At 37.7% G+C, this 19,458-nt stretch overlaps 1 protein-coding gene and 1 long non-coding RNA gene across 3 annotated transcripts in view; both read right to left on the bottom strand.

Annotated features, from left to right (window-relative positions):
- CSTPP1 (centriolar satellite-associated tubulin polyglutamylase complex regulator 1) overlaps positions 1 to 19,458 on the bottom strand; it is a 190,863-nt gene that overhangs the window by 97,084 nt on the left and 74,321 nt on the right. For both annotated transcript variants that reach the window (XM_061201702.1, XM_061201703.1), the window contains exon 3: positions 14,026 to 14,156. In XM_061201702.1, coding sequence (XP_061057685.1) covers positions 14,026 to 14,156 — 131 coding nt within the window. The remainder of the gene's footprint in view (positions 1 to 14,025; positions 14,157 to 19,458) is intronic.
- Positions 698 to 9,179, bottom strand: LOC133098704 (uncharacterized). Its single transcript, XR_009702242.1, has 3 exons — positions 9,139 to 9,179; positions 1,201 to 1,235; positions 698 to 757 (listed from the first exon to the last, which is right to left on the bottom strand). It is a non-coding gene; the product is annotated as an uncharacterized LOC133098704 (long non-coding RNA).

The raw sequence follows: 19,458 nt of genomic DNA, 5'->3' as shown, positions 1-19,458 counted from the left end.
TTGTTATACAGCAGAAACTAACACAACACTGTAAAGCAATTATACTCCAATAAAGATGTTAAAATAAATAAATAAATAAATAAATTCATTCATTCATTCCCAGGTCCCTCTCTTGCTGACTCTGATTCAGTTGGTTGGAGATAGGATCAAGGAATCTGTCTTTTTGACAACCTCTCCGATGTGGTTAGTTAGGGTTCTAAATTAGGGTCCAGTGGCAGCAGTGGGAATGAAGAGCAGGTTATGCCAAGCAAAATAAAACTGGAAAAGATTAAATTTTCAACACTACTTATACTTGCTTTTATACACTTCCAGCTTAAAACCCACCAAAACAACCAAATTTGAGTATGGTTTATTAAACTGACATTTTTAACCTAAGGTGGCGTTATTTTGACTCACAGTGTATACACTTTAATTTAGTCTTTTACTTTTGTTTCTAACTGAATCATGAGAGCAAGAGATTTCAGAAGCGTAAGAGGTACCATTCTGTTTTTGGGTACATCTGCTTTAGAGAATGGGTTTAATAACATCTCATGGTAAAGTCTCACTTTAGCCTAATTTTTAAAAAACCCTTGGTTGTATTTTCAAAGAACTTCCAAATTCTGCTTGTTATGTCCTTCAAAGCATGAAATATGCAGTAAAGCAAGTACTATACTTCCCTCAGTAATAAGAATCATGATTTTTTATTTTAAATAAAAGATGGAATAACATAATTTTTTCTCTTGAAGACAGGTAGAGTGGAACTTAAACTTTCCTCCATCTGTTAAGGCAATCAAAGAAGATAGAAAATCACACACAATTGCAATACATTCTTAAACCTTAACTAATCTGATCACATTCTGGGCTAGAAAATTATACATTGATCTCAGAGGCTGAATGACATAAAATATATTGATGTGCATTAAGCATCAGGGCAAGAGCACTTGATGCTAATAGCAAGAGCAATTGGTGAGAGTCAGAAGACTCTCTGGGAGACCTCAGGCTTCAATTTTATACCTGTGTGATAGGGAATGGGTAGAGAAACATCAGTAGTTTTCAAACCAGAAGGCTTGAGTTTTTCAGAGGCATTGGTAAGTTTCCACAAATGTTTAATATTAACAGTTTTCTTATTACAAAATATACCTTTGTTTAAAATTTATAAGAAAAACAAAATGCACACTAAATAGGTTACATAGTAAATTTGAATATATAGACACTACCAACCTGTGCTCTCAGGCTAACTCATCGTGGAGCTTCTCCTGCAAATATATATACAAATATATATATTTGAACTTGTAAATGTGTCACTGACTAGGAAGCTTTTTATCTGCTCTAGTCTTTTTCTTTTCTTTTTAATCCAGGACTATATTGGCATAAAGGCTGTGATTACATAAAATCTTTAAATTCTACTGGATGAGAGTACAGATGTCATCAACCCCTCCTTGTACTTGTTCCTATACGATGTGGTTATGGAACAAAACAAAGTAGATTTATTACTCTATAAAATAGCTTGATAATTACAAAACAGAAGTATTTAAGTGTTAAGATACTAACAAATGAAGTGGTAAAAATGTAATCGTTTTAGTACTGGGACTGGAAAAGCAATGGCAGAAAAAATTGATGGAATAGTGGATCACAGAAAACACAGGCCTTAAAATGTCATTAGATGTTGTGTAGATAAACACTAGCAGTTAAAATTATGTAAGCATTTTTCAAAACACTACTGGATAATGTTATACAAATTGATACATACTGCTAATTTTATTAGGATGAGGCTTTTAAATTGTAGACCTTTCAGAGTCATTTGCAGACGTATCAGTAGTGATACCAGAATTTATTCTTTTACACTAAAGTTTTCTGACTGATATAAGGCAGTTGTCAAAACAATAGTCAAATAAAATAAGAAATTACTACTATTTCTACCTTAAGTACATCCATTAAATGTAAGTTTATCAACTTGGAAATCTTACTGATATTTAAATAAACTGAATAGCTCAATTTAGGCTAATAACACTGCCATACTTACCACCTCAGATAAAATATTAGTGATGAATCAAAACAGGATTTGGATTCAAAATGCAAAATAAAATTAATTTTTCTGTGCGAAAATTATGAGTAAAAATCTGGCCTCTGTATTAGTCTGCTCAGGCTGCCATAACAAAATACCATAGACTGGGTGGCTTAAACAACAGAAATTTTTTTTCTCACAGTTTGGGAGACTAGAAGTCCAAGATGGAGGAGCCAGCAGGGTCAGTGTCTGGTGAGGAATCTTTCCTCTGGTAAAAGGCTGCCTTCTCACTGTGCTGTGTCTTTACATGGCGGACAGAGGGGGAAGGCTCTCTGATGTCTCCTCTTTTTTTTTTTTTTTAATTAATTAATTTATTTTTGGCTGTGCTGGGTCTTTGTTGCTGTGCGTGGGCTTTCTCTAGTTGCGGCGAGCAGGGGCTACTCTTCGTTGCAGTGCACGGGCCTCTCATTGCGGTGGCTTCTCTTGTTGCAGAGCACAGGCTCTAGGCACGCGGGCTTCAGTAGTTGTGGCATGTGGGCTTCAGTAGTTGTGGCATGTGGGCTCAGTAGTTGTGGCACACGGGCTTACCTGCTCCGTGGCATGTGGGATCTTCCTGGACCAGGGCTCAAACCTGTGTCCCCTGCATTGGCAGGCGGATTGTTAACCACTGTGCCACCAGGGAAGTCCTTGATATCTCTTCTTATAAGCACACTAATCCTATTGGAGAAGAGCCCTACCCTAATGTCCTCATTGAATCTTAATTACAGCCTTATAGGCCCTACCTCCAAACGCAGTCACATTGGGGGTTAGGGCTTCAATATATGAATGTGGGGGGGGACACAATTCAATCCATAGCAGCCCCTGCGGTACCTGATCTTTTAAGAAATAACACTATTGGGGCTTCCCTGGTGGCGCAGTCGTTGGGAGTCTGCCTGCCAATGCAGGGGACACGGGTTCGAGCCCTGGTCTGGGACGATCCCACATGCTGCGGAGCAACTAGGCCCGTGAGCCACAATTACTGAGCCTGTGCGTCTGGAGCCTGTGCTCCGCAACAAGAGAGGCCGCGATAATGAGAGGCCCACGCACCGCGATGAAGATTGGCCCCCACTTGCCGCAACTAGAGAAAGCCCTTGCACAGAAACGAAGACCCAACACAGCCATAAATAAATGAATAAATAAATAAATAAACACACACACACAAAAAAAGAAATATTATTGAACAACTCATATGAGATATGATAAGATACATTTATTTTTCTCCAAACAATACAGTTTTTAAACTAGCTGAGAAAACTGTTCATTGATTTCTCCAAAGTGATTACACATCAATTAGGAAAGTAACTCAGCTTTGGCACAAAAATTTACTATCACTACTTTTTTTTTTTTTGGCCTCACTGTGTGGCTTGTAGGATCTTAGTTCCCAGACCAGGGATCAAACCCGGGGCCCTGGCAGTGAGATCGCCGAGTCCTAACCACTGGACTGCCAGGGAATTCCCTATCACTACTTTTTTGAATATGTGGATCAGTATAACTAAAAAACTTTTTTTGACCAGATGTCAAGATGTTAAAAATAAATCTATTAGTATTTGCAGCTACTTATCCATGTGAATCACAATTTTCCTGACATACTTTTATCTTAAAACCTAATACTAGAAAACTTTCCCCCCAAATCAGGAACAAGACAAGGATACCTGCTTTTGCCACTTCTCAACATAGCACAGGAAGTTCTAACCAAAGCAATTAGGCAAGAAAAAGATATAAAAGGTATCCAAATTGGAAAGGAAAAGGTAAAACTATCTCTATTTAAAGATGACATGATCTTCTATGCAGAAAACCATAAAGATTATACACATACACAAATACACAAACTATTACAGCTAATACATGAATTCTGCAAAGATGCAGGATACAAAACCAACATACAAAAACCAATTATATTTCTATAAACTAGCAATGAAAAATGTAAAAATGAAACTAAGAAAAACAGTTCCATTTACAATAGCATGAAAAGAATAAAATACTTAGGGATAAATCTAACCAAGGAGGTGAAAGACTTGCACACTGAAAACTATAAAACACTGCTGAATGAAATTAAAGAAGACCTAAATAAATGGAAAGACTTCCCATGTTCATGGATAGGAAGACTTATCATTGTTAAGATGTCAATACTACCCAAAGCAATCTACAGATACGACACAATTCCTACCAGAATTCCAACAGTTTTTTTTCCACAGAAATAGAGAGTTGATCTTCGAATTCATATGGAATTGCAAGGGGGCCCAAATGGCCAGGACAATCTTGGAAAAGAATAAAGTTGGAGGGCTCAAACTTCCCAACTTTGAAACTCAATACAAAGCCACAGTAATTAGAACAGTATGGAACTGGCATAAGGACAGACATATAGACCACTGGAACAGAAGAGAGGGCCCAGAAGTAAACCCTCACAGTAAGATCAATTGATTTTCAAGAAGAGCCCAAGGGTACCATTCATTGGGGAAAGGACTGCTCAAAAAGTCTTTCAGTAGTGGTACTGGGAAAACTAGATATCCTTCTGCAAACAAAAGAAGTTGGGGGACTTCCCTGGTGGTCCAGTGGCTAGCACTCCATGCTTCCACTGCACTTCCACTGCGCATGCCATGCAGTGGGAAAAAAAAGAAAAGAAAAGAAAGAAGCTGGATCCTTACCTCACACCTTATCTAAAAATTAACTCAAAATGGATCAAAGACCTAAACTTAAAAGCTAAAACTATAAAACTCTTAGAAGAAAACAATCCAATGTCTTCTTGACATTGGATTTGGCAATGATTTCATGGATATGACACCAAAAGCACAGGGAACAAAAGAAAAAATAGATAAATTGGACTTCATCAAAACTAAGAACTTTGGTGTATCAAAGGATACTATCAAGAAAGTGAGTAGACAACCTACAGAATAAGAGAACATATTTGCAAATCACATATCTAATAAGGGATTCATATCCAGATTATGTAAAGATCTCCTACAACTTAATAACAACAACAACAATAAACAACACAATTCAAAAAAGTGCAAAGGGCTTAAATAGACATTTCTCCAAAGAAGATATACAAATGGCCAATAAGCACATGAAAAGATATTCAACATCATTAGTCATTAGGGAGATGCAAATCAAAACCACAATGAGATTCCACGTCACACCAATTTAAATGCCTATTATCAAAACAACAAGAAATATCACGTGTCGGTGAGGATTGGGAGAAATTGTGCATTGCTGGTGAGAATGTAAAATGGTGTAGCCACTGTGGAAAACAGTATGGCAATTCCTTAAAAAGTTATACATAGAATTATCATATGATCCAGCAATTTCACTCCTAAGTACATATCCAAGAATCAAAGACAGGGACTCAAACAGATAGTTGTACACCCACGCTTATAGCTGCATTATTCACAACAGCCAAAAGGTGGAAACAACCCACACGTCCATTGACAGATGAATGGATAAACTAAATATGATATACACACAGTGGCATATTATTCAACTATAGAAAGGAATGAAATTCTGATACACACTACAACATGGATGAACTATGAAAACATCATGCTTAGTGGAATAAGTCAGACACAAAAAGACAAATAGTGTATGATTCCACTTATATGTGGTACCTAGAATAGTCAAACACATAGAGACAGAAAGTAAAACAGTGGTTATTAGGGGTTGGAAGAGGGGGGAATGGGGAGTTGTTTTTTTAGTGGGTAAAATGCTTCAATGTGGGAAGATGAAAAAAGGGAGATAGATACTGGTAATGGTTTTAAAACAATGTGCATATAGTTAATACCACTAAACTGTACATTTAAAATGGTAAATTTTATGTTATTTATATTTTACCACCAAAAAAAGATTTCTCAATTTAAAAAGTGGTTAGAATAGCAAATTTTATGTAATGTATATTTTACTGTAAAAAAGAGAATATTAAAAAAAAAACCTAGATTTAGTTTCAAGATGAGAGGACTTTAAGGTCCCTTCTAATTATAAAAAATTTTGAGACATCATGATAACAAGGAGAAGAGAGAAAGAGCATCTAGTTGAGGAATAAGATCCTGACTCCTTGTTCTGAATTATGAGTGTAACCTTACCTTTCAAGTGGTTATAAATGGACCAAGAAGTTCTAGCAATGATAGCAAACTCAAATGCCTATAGAGGCCAGGCAGGAAACGTAAGCAGGTGAAGCAAGGCAGCTGGGGATGGTGGTAAATCTGAGTCTACATGCCCTGTCTAAAGAGAGCAGCTGTACCTCTGTCCTGGCGGTAAATCTGAGTCTACATACCCTGTCTAAAGAGAGCAGCTGTACCTCCGTCCTGGCAAACTGTCTTCTTGTTAGAATGTGGTCATGGTATTGGGAGGACTTTCCATTTTTAAGTGAAATTGAATTGAGATTTTTATGTTAAATGTTGGCATCTAATTAAAAATATGTATTTTTAACACCGCAAACCAAGAAAACATATCTGCAGGCCAAGGCACGTGCAGTCAGCTGACCACTAGTTTGTGATCTCTTTCATAGCATAAAGGCTGGACCGGAATACAAAAGAAGGAAAGGAAGTACTACTAATCAGATCCTCACCAATGTTTAAAGTTTGCGGGACTTCCCCGGTGGTCCAGTGGTTAAGAATCCGCCTTCCAACACAGGGGACGCAGGTTTGATCCCTGGTCAAGGAACTAAGATCCCACATGCCGTGGGGCAACTAAGCCCGCGTGCCACAACTACTGAGCCCACACCTCAACGAAGGACCCCGCATGCCGCAACGAAGATCTCATGTGCTGCAACTAAGACCCAACGAAGCCAAATAAATAAATAAATATTTAAAAAAATTAAGTTTGCATACAGATCATGATCTAAATCCTTCTAATCCTTGTTTAGAAGCACCAGTGGGTATTGAATATTGTTTTAATTAGGTGTCATTTAAAATAGTATAGCTTTGAATGGGTCAGTTTTTAGTTGGGCACTTAGAACATGAAGTTTAGTGCCTTGCATATAGTAGGTGGTCAATAAGTGGTAGCTACTATTATTTTAAAAGAAGGCTCCTACACAATATTGATAAGTTAGTGTAGAACAGATTTTCAAAACCAACCCTACACCCAATAAAAGAAATGATAATATAACCCATTCAAAAATCTATCCTCTGTGTAGTGATTGGGAAATGGTGAGCCTTCATATTAAATAACAAATAATTTACATATGTTGAGTGCTAGGAATAGTTATTGGCAAAACAAGTTCTTGCCCTCATAAAGGCTACAATTTAATAAGGGAGATGGACATTAAGTAAAGAGTCATCCCAAAAATATTTAGTCAGAAACTGTAATAAATGATGACTGAAAATTACAGGATGCTTTGAAAAGAGTAATGAAAGGATTTAATTCAGATGAGGAAGGGTCATAGGGAAGCCCCCTTTAAGGAGCTGACCTTTAAACTAAGACCTAAAAGGATAAAGAGAGGTCAGCAGCCTAAGGGTATTATGTATGGAGGGTGAGGAGGGTTGGGTGGGAGAGGAGGTTGTGACAAAAGCATTCCAGGAATGCTTGTGTGACATGTGTGACACCTCCAAATAACCAAAATAGAAAAAAGGAAAATTTAAATAGACGGGGGACTTCCCTTGTGGCGCAGTGGTTAAGAATCCACCTGCCAATGAAGGGGACATCGGTTTGAGCCCTGGTCCGGGAAGATCCCAAACATGCCGCGGAGCAACTAAGCCCGTGCGCCACAACTACTGAGCCTGCGCTCTAGAGCCCGCGAGCCACAACTACTGAGGCTGAGAGCCGCAACTACTGAAGTCCACGTGCCTAGAGCCCGTGCTCCACAACAAGAGAAGCCACCACAATGAGAAGCCCGCGCACCACAACAAAAGAGTAGCCTCCGCTCACGGCAACTAGAGAAAGCCCGCGTGCAGCAACGAAGACCCAACACAGCCACACACACACACAAAAAGATTAAATAGAGGGAAAGATTAAAGTTATTGGAGGTAGAGAGGGGACAGATTTGAGGGGACATCAATTGTCAATGTTCTCCCTGGAGAAAAGATTCTGAAGAAAGAAGTAAAAATGAAAAAATAAGCGAAAATTAGGAATAGAGAAGAAATAAGTAAAATGGGAGCTAGGAAACAGGAACTTGAGGTTGAAGAAAGTATTTGTTTATTTATTTAAGCTGGCCACATCAGGTTTCTGGGGGAAATGATGACGGGTGAAGCACTGGTGGGAACAAGTGGCGAGAACCAGCTGCTAGGGGAGACCTCAGGAGTGACGAGATCACACCGAAGGATTTTTGTTTGTTTGTTTAAAAAATTACAAAGGAAACAAATGCTCTTTAATATTTCGGACAAGACAGCCACCCCACTCCTGCAGTAAGCACCGTTAATCCTCACAGAATGGCTTTTAGTGGTGAGGATGAGGATTAGTGACAAGCAAAATCAAGCGGAAGTTTGAGGCAATTACATAGAGAAGTCAGACCAGAAGCTTTATTTCAGCCTAAAATGTCTGCATTTTCCTTTGAGATCACTTCACCCACTATAACGTTCGATATTTTAAGTAACGGGTTTTTATTCTATGGTCATAAAGACCCACTGCAATTCCCTGATTCCCGGAATGTGAACTCCTTTTATAAAAGCAGGGATTTTTTCCCCCAGTCTGATTATCAGACCACACACTCCATGAGAGCAAGAATTTCTGTCTAACCCACTCACTGCTTTATCACTAACAACTAATACATAACTGTTTATTGAATGAATAAATACACCTAGACTATGAAGACAAAACCACAGCAAATTCAGAGTAAAACATCAAAGGTGAAAGGGAAAAAAAAAAAAAAAAGGAGGGGAGGGATGAAATTGGAAATATTTTAGCTTCTGGCATTCATTTTTGATTCTTTCTCTCCCACACCCTATACCCAATAAATCTGTAAGTCCTGTAAAACCATCTCCTTAAATAACTTTTCATCTCCACGGTCACTACCTGTTTGATTACAATTGTCTCCTACCTGGTCTCTGGCTTCAGTCTTACTACCTACCTTCCATTCTGGTTTCCATGCTTGTGCCAACGTCATATGTGAAAACACCACACAAATTGATAGGGTTCTACTGTCTTTGGGAGAAAGCATAAACTTTAGAGCACACAAAGCCCTTCGTTACCTGGGGTAGCACGTGTTCAGTCAGTCTAACAGAGTTGTTAAGACTGTGGCCTTTGTGAATGAAATAATGCCATTTGCAGCAACATGGATGGACCTAGAGATTATCATATTAAGAGAAGTAAGTCAGAAAGAGAAAGACAAATGCCACATGATAGCACTTACATGTGGAATCTAAAATCTGACACAAATGAACTTATTTATGAAACAGACTCACAGACACAGAAAACAAACTTATGGTCACCAAAGGGGAAAGGGGATGGGGGAGGGATAAATTAGAAGTTTGGGATTAGCAGATACACTATTACACATAAAATAAACAACAAGGTCCTACTGTATAGCACAGGGAACTATATTCAATATCCTGTAATAAACGTAACAGAAAAGAATATGTATATATGTATAACTGAATCACTTTGCTGTACACCAGAAACTAACACAACATCGTAAATCAACTATACTTCAGTTAATAAAAAATGTGGCCTTTGTGAAGACAAGTTTGAATATGAGCTGTGCTACTTATAAACTATATAGCCTGTGCAAGTCACTTAACTTCTCTCTCAGTTTCTTTATGTATAAAACAGGATAATAGTCACACCAACTCATGTTTGTTGTGTGAATGAAATGAATGAATACATGTATAGCATTTTGCTCAGTGGCTGGCACAATAAGCATTCAGCATCATTTTCTGTTGCCACTTTGTTCTTCTTAACATTTTCCAAAGGAACTGTGATGTTTCATGTCATCATACTTTCAAAAATCTTTTTTCTTTTTAGAATGTACTCCTTCTTTGCTTAACAGCTTTCTACTACTCCAAGATCCATCCTAATTGTCTTTACTTCTTTAGAGCCTGCCCCAACTTCTGCAGGAAGAACTATTTCTTTCCTTGTGCTATCACTGACTCATACAGGCTTTACTAATCACTTATACTCTAAGGAAACTACTTCTAGGCTACTCTGTTTCTTCTCCCGGAATGTGAGCTCTCTGAGGGCAAGCATTGTCATTTACTTATCTGTATTTCCAGTATTTCATACACTCTCTGATGGAGAACACATTACACATGAAAAACATAATACTGTCTCGAGTCAGCTCTCTGGCTTCTTTGTCATTCATTGGTCACACACTTATAGGTGTGTGACCTAGACCAGTTATTTAACTTTCAAAATCTCAGTTTTATTTTCTGTGCAAAGGAGATAATAAAAGTATCTACCTAATACACAGGATTAGAAAAATGAGATAATCTACATAGGAAGCACTTAATAAATATTAACTGCTATTATTATCATTATTTTCATTTCTGATGCTGTATTTTATGTCTAGAAATTCCATTTAGATCTTTCTAATATCTTCCATTTATCTCCTAATCATATTCATATTTTCCTTTACATACTTGAGCACATCTATATGACTTAAAATAACTGTCTAAAGGTCCTTGCTAGCTAATTCCCCCATCTCTGTCTTTTCTGAGTCTGTGTTTCTATTGATTTATTTTTCTCCTGGTTATGGGTCATATCTTCCTGCTCCCTGTAATTTTTAGTTGGATGCCAGACTTTGTGAATTTTATGTTGTTGAGTGCTGGATTTTGTTGAATTCCTTCAAGGAGTATTGAATTTTGTTCTGGTATATGCAGTTACTTGCAGATCAGTTTAATGCTTAAGCTGCTGAGGACTCTATCCAACGCCCAGTGTATTTTGAGGTTTCTCTACTCTAGATGGTAGAAGTGTGAACTAGCCTTGTGAGTACTCCAGGAATTGTCTGGCCTACTGTTTTCTAGTGGTTCTTTTTCCAACCCACACATGTGCAGAGTTTGTAGTCAAACACTCAAATACCTCCTTGCAGCTCTCCGGAGCTAAGTGAGCAATGCCCTACTCTCTGGTACTTGGCCTTGCAAATACTAGCCACCTGGCCTCCCTAAACCCCAGCCTCTGCCTCTTCAACTCAGTAAGACCACCAAGCTCTTTGATGATCTCCCTGTACTGTCACTTGGTAACTGCCTCTCAGGGACCATCGTTCCACACTGACTGTTGGTCCAATGTCTGAAACAGTTGTTTCAGATACTTTGTCTGATTTTCTAGCTGCTTATAGCAGGAGGACAATTCCCTTAGTATCATTATTTTATTAAATGAAATATATATATTCATTGGTAAAAGCACAAAGCTCAAAACTAAATTCTCATAAACTGAAAATAAACTGTGGACAAAAGCTCTTTTGAGCCAATATCCCTAAATAGAAGTAAAGATTTACTTCAAGGGAATTTCAATCTTTGCCAACTTGGAAAATTTAGATTAATATTTCTGTATTGAAAAAAATACCAAAGTGAGGAGTTGAATTTTAAAGGCTTATTACGTTTGAGTAGATCTTTTTGCTTCCAAGAGTCTAAAGTTGTCTAGATAGCAAGAGACTCACTACAGTTTTCATGAGGTTACTTGAAATTCAGACACAGGGAAATTAGCATCATTCAATACTCAGTCATACAGGAATGACATTGCATCTCTGTACTTGCTAAGAACTGGGATAAAATATTTCTTGCCAGAAGGGATCAAGGTCCTTAGGTTTCTACAGGTGGCTTCACTTTAAGATATGTTACGCTGGAACCCAGCTCATCTTTTGCTACCTCCCAGAAGAGCTAGTTTCCTCTTGATAATGCTACAATATGTACATGATGTTCTAAGGAAGTTATCTGCAGGAGAACAATATAATAGCAGCTCCACTGAGTAGGTGTCTGGTACTTGGCATTCTAATTGAAAAAATGGGACTTAATAAATACTTTCCTTTGGAATCTTGCCTCTGAGTGTTTTTGCTCATTCTGGATTAAAATTGGAGACTGACACATTCTGGGACTGAAAGATTTTCTGAAGTTTCCTGGAGGAAACTGAGAATATATTAAAACTATTTAACCAAAGATCTTAGGATCACCTAGACGCAAATGTTGCATTTGGTGTTTAAGAAATCAAGGGTTTCCCTGGTGGCGCAGTGTTTGAGAATCTGCCTGTCAATGCAGGGGACATGGGTTTGAGCCCTGGTCTGGGAAGATCCCACATGCCACGGAGCAACTAGGCTCGTGAGCCACAACTACTGAGCCTGCGCATCTGTAGCCTGTGCTCCGCAACAAGAGAGGCCGCGATAGTGAGAGGCCCGCGCACCGCGATGAAGAGTGGCCCCCGCTTGCTGCAACTGGAGAAAGCCCTCGCACAGAAACGAAGACCCAACACAGCCAAAAATAAATAAATAAATAAAATTAAAAAAAAAAAAAAAGAAATCAGAGACTGTCTGATTAAGAAGCATGACAATAAATATCCAGCATAAAATCTAGGTCCTACTGGTGGCACAGGAGAAATAGGGAGAACTTGGAGCTGCTTCCTCTCAGCAGCTGGATGAATCACTGGCAGCTGCTATACGAAAGATAAAGAAAACCACATCTGCTTAGAGTCCACCACTATATGGATCCCTTGTGATAATAAATAAATTACTGAAGAGGCCCCACTTGTAAGCCATGAAAAGAAGTAAGGATATCTGAAGATTATTTTCCATAGTTATCTCCATGTGCTATTTCACAGAAACCAGCTCTATCTATATGCACCATTCTTTGATATAATGAGTATTTAATATATATTTGCTGACTGGTTAAGGGACAGAGAAAGGATTAGGAAAAACAGGTTCTGATGAAATAGGACAAAATTCATCTATACACTCACAGCTCCCAGTTTTGTTTACGTGGAGACCAACAAGATAGTTTTTCTGAGCTAGTTCACTTAAAATTGAGTTCACATTGATTTTCGACTACTAGTCATATATTTTGTAAAGAAGATGATGCTATTCTCAATACACTTGCACAATAGTGTAATTGAGATGGATGATCTCTAGAGTTACTTGTCAATAGTAGAAATAGCGTATTAGTAAATCTGGGTTCTATTTCCAACTTTGCTACTGTGCAATCCTTCTGCAAGTTACACAATTTTGTTATTTATAAAATGGGCACAATAATATCTACCATACCTATTCCTTAGGATAGTGAAATGATCTAATCAGAAACTAGGTAGAAGGAGTTTTAGCAAAAAAGTTTTCAGTAGCTATATATAAAGTAGCAGTAGCATCAGTTAGAGCAGCGTAGGGGATCCTGCAAATTCAATGAAAGCAGGGAGCATACCTATTTTCTTACTATAACCCCAGCACCAGGCACATGGTAAGTCTACCAGATATATTTGTTGAATGAATGAGGAAATAGTTTAGGCCTTCCTCTACTTTGAGTTAGGTTTACTATAGAAACTGTCAAAGATATTCGATACTTATTTGGAAAAACATAATATGAAGATGGGAATAAGAACAGGCCTTTGAAAACAGATGTGAACAAAGGTTTTGATGTAGAGAGTCTATATCTGAAAATTTTGGAGGAATTTAATCTATTTTAATATTCTGAATGTAAGAATTTAGTGCCATTTTTTTAAAAGAAGCTCTCAATAAGGGTCTTTCACCCTTCACATCACCAAAATAAAGTCTCAGTAAACACATTTTTGATCAGTGTTTTTCTTAATATTTTCCTTGGGTTATAATCATAAGATGCTGAACCAACAATATACAAATGGATCCTAAGTTTCATTTGTTATAAAATGGGAATTATAGTATCTACCACAGAGAGACGTTGTGAAGATTAAATGAATTACTTCACATAGATCTCAGAGTTACACTTGGATCTTAATAAGTGCTTCAGTGACGGTGATGGTGATGGTGATAATAATATTGATGGCAGTATCTCTGACACAAGACAGATAGCTCCTTAAAAGGTATTCCTAGAGCCTTGAAGAGTATGCACTAAAACAATATTTATACTGAGCAAAAGAAAGAAGTTTGGAGGGAATAAAGGAAGGCAAGAAAAGAATTTGGGAAGACTTACCGCCATTTTTGCCTACAGTTCGGAAGCATCTCCAGAAGGCCCGTAAGAATGATGCCCTATTGTGAGGGGTGGCTTGGATGAAGCTGAATTCCCGAAAAAGAATGTGAGTTCCCTGACATACACTGTTGAAACTGCAAAGAGAAAAATCAAGAAATCATCATTAGATGGATAGTTACAGAAGGCTGGAATTAGAATGAAAAGTCAAGAATATGTAGAACAACTGCCCAAAAGGAGAAAAAAAGATTTTTTTTCAAAGAAAAACTTTTTTAGTTCAAAAAAACTCTGAACTATAGATTAGACCAAGTCCTTCTATGAGGAATTCTCTTCACATAACTATATCTCTTTGAAAACTCTTGGAGTCCAATTCCTCTGAGCGCTTCCCACCTCATACACACACACACACACACACACACTGAGGAAGTTTTAATCAGTCATTAGAGCATCTCATATAGAGGGAAATCTTTGTCTTTAGCTGGATGACAGCGGCACTCATATCTTTTTGGAGAATACTTCTCCCTCTACCCCACTTGAAATTTATGTTTCCTTAAAGATATTCTTTTTGTATTCTCTCTGACCTATATCAGCTGTCTTAAGAACAACATGGCTTATGGGAACATAACTGGATTGTCTGTTCCAGTTTGGGGGTGGTGTTGTATACCTCTCTGACAATAATGTTAGAGGAAAATCCATGTGCCAAAGGATATAAAAGGTTCCAGACAGACACTAAAGGCAAATAAGAAAAACAAGGGTAGAAAGCGGCCCCTGAATGAGAGTATGAAGTAAAGCCCTAGGGCCCAAGTGAGTCATTGTTTAAGCTGGGCTGGGGAAGGGGAAAAAATATACTCCATTGCCTTTGGGTTCTTCTGCCAAAGAAATAAAGGCTGTAGAGCCTGGTGTAATCTAAAAATGGAAAATCCACCAAAGAATAGGCAATTATCCAGTAATCATCACTACCAAAGGCAGACTCCTGGTTCCAGAAAACTCCTAAAGTCCCTGACAAGTAAATCATGAGTGGAAAATATGTTAATCTTTGTAGAGAAGCAGACATTAAACTGAAGATGGCAAGCAACAGAGGGATAGTGGTAATTCCAAATGTCACTTTTCATTTGTTTAGCATTTAAAGGGGGAAAAAATTCTGAATCTCTGAATTGAACAGGAAAAAATTTCAGGAGCCATCTAATCCATTTTCCTTTTCCCTGACCAAGTTCAGAGGGAAGTGTTTAACCTGTCTTTAACATAGAGTATATTATCACTTAGGATAAAATTAGCCTCCTTCTGTCAATATTAACAACACTGCATGAAAAAGCAAATTACATACCTTTCTTATCCCATGGAAAACTAGCATAGAAATCTAAGATACTATGAGGAAGTATGAAGCAAAGAATTAGAAGAGAGATTTTTAAAAAGCAATGAAAGTGTTAACCTAATTACGCAGTTTGCAGTGCTGTTGTCTTGAGTAAAGGAAAATAAGAAATAAAGCAAATGAGCTGTTACAGGTAAATGGAGTAGGCCACATTTCTAGCAAATGAAGTCTAGCAAATGATAACATTCTAGCCTAAATTTATGAAGCTACCCAGTAAAGAATTAGTCCCAAAGTGTGCTACACAACCCCCAGGGGAAAAATGCTGGTGTCTAGGTCATGGTCTAGGCTGTAAAGGAACTAATACTAGTGAAATTATATCCTTAGTGTAGCTTTTAAAAAATATCTTTTTTTAAGCTAGGGAGTAATTTATGCATTGAAGAATCTAGCTGAGCCTCATTGTATAGATGAATAGAATATACATAAGAATTTATAAAATAGGAATTTTATACAACAAACTGATAGGGCAAAGTGTTACAATACTGAATATAAAAAGACATAATTGTATTTACACTACTGCCTTTAGATAATTCATACCAATAAAATTCACATTTAATTAAAAATAAAAATAATTAGAAATGTTTGATTAGTACGGAGCTAATCAGATGATCAGTTGATCATGTAGCTGATCAGTATGGAGATCAGAATCACTACCTAAAGAGTTAATAGACAATCTTAGTATAACCAGTGAAATTCTTTTAGATAAGATGGCTGTAAAGAAAAAGCAGAAAATGCGATTGCTCAAAGCTTTAGTGTTTCTCTTCAACCTGAAATATCTTTTTCCTACCTCCATCTCTTAAAATTCTATCCATCTCAAATACCATGTTTTGCATGAAATCTTTTCCTGATTCCACCCACCACAGCCAATTCCCATCATATCTCACTTATAACTCTCTAATGGTACTCACAATTTGCTGCCTTGTTTTAAAGTTACTGGACGTATTTCCTCTATTAGACTCTATACAGTAATCAAGTAGGCTGCACTCATCTTTGTCTCCATTGCATTACCTAACACATAGTAGATACTGCTCCATAAATGTCTGTGGTAGTTGATTTAGAAAGAAAAGAAAAAAACAGATGAATAACACCAGGCAGAAAGTATCAGGATTTATGTTTGTAACTAGCCATACTAGTGATACTGAAAGTCAAATTTCTACCATCTTTTTAAAAGTCCAGGACTTTGGTCTGATATTAGTATTGTAATACTGCAATACCAGCTTTTTTTTTTTTATTAGTATTTGCCTGGCATATCTTTTTCTATGCTTTTAATTTCAATTTTTTTGGGTAATTTTTAAAAGATACTTCTCTTGTGAGTGCTATACAGCTGGATTTGGTTTTTTACCCAATCTTACATTTTCTGTATTTTAGTAAGTTTTTTATATATTTGATTAATTTCTGCCATCTTATTTTGTCTTTTTTTTTTTAAAATAAATTTATTTATTTATTTATTTTTGGCTGCGTTGGGTCTTCGTTGCCGCATGCGGACTTTCTCTAGTTGAGGCGAGCAGGGGCTACTCTTTGTTGTGGTGCATGGGCTTCTCATCGCAGTGGCTTCTCTTGTTGCGGAGCACGGGCTCTAGGTGCGCAGGCTTCAGTAGTTGTGGCTCGCAGCCTCAGTAGTTGTGGCTCGGGGGCTCTAGAGCACAGGCTCAGTAGCTGTGGCGCATGGGCTTAGTTGCTCCACGGCATGTGGGATCTTTCCAGACCGGGGCTCGAACCCGCATCCCCTGCATTGGCAGGCAGATTCTTAACCACTGCGCCACCAGGGAAGCCCTTATTCTGTCTTTTTTAAAAAAATATTTATTTATTCGGCTGTTCTGGGTCTTAGCTGCAGCACACGGGATCTTCGTTGCCGCATGTGGGATCTTTGTTGCGGCATGCAGGATCTTTAGTTGTGGCATGCAGGATCTTTAGTTGTGGCATGCAGGATCTAGTTCCCCGGGATCGCACTGGACCACCAGGGAAGTCCCTTATTTTGTCTTTTCTGTGAACTGTTATTCTTTGACTTTTTTTCTCTTTTCCTACTTTTTAGTGTGTTAGTAAAGTTTTTAAAAAATATCACCCCCCCCATTAGTTTGGAAGCTATGACAGAATCTGTAATCTTTTAGTATTTCTCTTAAATTTAACATACATATTTAGCTATACATTTTTTAAATGTCAAACTAATCATCTTTATCACTCTCCAAAACAAGGAACAAAGTACACTTAAATAACTTATTAGCACTCTTCTCATCTTCTGATACTATTTTCTAGAATTTGAATTCTACCTTTTTTTTAATTGAAAAACTTTTTTTATTGTGGTAAGATATATATAATATTTATCATTTTAACCATTCATAATATTTATCATTTTAACCACTGTAAATGTCCAATTCAGTGGCATTAAACATATTCACAATCCTATGTAACCATCATCACTATCTATATCCAAAACTTTTTCATCATCCCCAACAAAAACTCTGTATCCATTTAAAAAATGACTCCCCCTTCTAGCTTCCTCCCAGACTCTGGTAACCTCTATTCTACTTTCTGTCTCAATGAATTTGCCTATTCTAGGTACCTCATTTAAATGGAATCATACAATGTTTGTCCTTCTATTTCTGGATAATTCACTAAGCATAATGTCTTCAAGGTCCATCCATGTTGTGGAATACGTCAAATTTCATTCCATTTTAAGACTGAACAGCATTCCATTGCATGTATATACCACATTTTGTTTATCCATTCATTTGTCAATGGACACTTGGGTTGTTTCTACCTTTTGACTGCTGTTAAAAATACTATGAACTTGGGTGTACAAATATCTGTTCATGTCCCTCTTTTCAATTCCTTTTTGATACATGCCAAGGAGTAGAATTGCTGCATCAAAGAGTAGTTCTAAGTTTAATGTTTTGAGAAACCACCAAACTGTTTTCCACAGTGTCTGTACCATTTTATATTCTCACCAGCAATGCAGAAGGGTTCCAATTTCTTCATGTTCTTGTCAACATCTGTGATTCCACCACCTCTTTTTTATTTTTGGCTGTGCTGCGTGGCATGCGGGATCTTAGTTCCCTGACCAGGGATTGAACCCATGTCCCCTGCTATGGAAGCATGGAGTCTTTTTTTAAAAAATAAATTTATTTATTTATTTATTTTTGGCTGCGTTGGGTCTTCGTTGCTGCATGTGGGCTTTCTCTAGTTGTGGCGAGCGGGGGCTACTCTTCGTTGTGGTGCGTGGGCTTCTCATTGCAGTGGCTTCTCTTGTTGAGGAGCACGGGCTCTAGGTGCGCGGGCTTCAGCGCGCGGGCTTCAGTAGTTGTGGCTCGCGGGCACTAGAGCACAGGCTCAGTAGTTGTGGCGCATTGGCTTAGTCGCTCCACAGCATGTGGGATCTTCCCGGACCAGGACTCGAACCCATGTCCCCTGCATTAGCAGGCGGATTCTTAACCACTGTGCCACCAAGGAAGCCCCAGAAGCATGGAGCTTTAACCACTGGACCTCCAAGGAAGTCCCAACCACCATCTGCTTTTTTAATAGCTCTCTTAGCAGGTGTGAAGAGGTATCTCATTGTGGTATTGATTTGCATTTCCCTAATGACTAATGATGTTGAATATCTTTTCATGGGCTCATTAGCCACTTGTATATCTTCTTTGGAAAAATGCCTATTTAAGCCCTTTGTCCTTTTTTGAATTGTGTTGTTTATTTTTTGTTGCTGCTGAGTTGTAAGAGATCTTTACATAATCTGGATATGAATCCCTTATTAGATATGTGATTTGCAAATATGTACTCTCATTCTGTAGGTTGTCTTCTCACTTTCTTGATAGTATCCTTTGATGTACAAAAGTTCTTAATTTTGATGAAGTCCAATTTATCTATTTTTTCTTTTGTTCCCTGTGCTTTTGGTGTCATATCCATGAAATCATTGCCAAATCCAATGTCAAGAAGACATTGGATTGTTTTCTTCTAAGAGTTTTATAGTTTTAGCTCTAAGTTTAGGTCCTTGATGCATTTTGAGTTAATTTTTATATAAGGTGTGAGGTAAGTGTTCTTTCCTTTGCAGATAGGTATCCAGTTTTCCCAGCACCACTTGT

The sequence above is a fragment of the Eubalaena glacialis genome, chromosome 10, assembly GCF_028564815.1.
Source record: "Eubalaena glacialis isolate mEubGla1 chromosome 10, mEubGla1.1.hap2.+ XY, whole genome shotgun sequence".
In the NCBI taxonomy this organism is placed as follows: Eukaryota; Metazoa; Chordata; class Mammalia; order Artiodactyla; family Balaenidae; genus Eubalaena; species Eubalaena glacialis.
The sequence above is the reverse complement of the archived record's forward strand: the minus strand, read 5'-3'. Positions and strand labels throughout refer to the sequence as shown.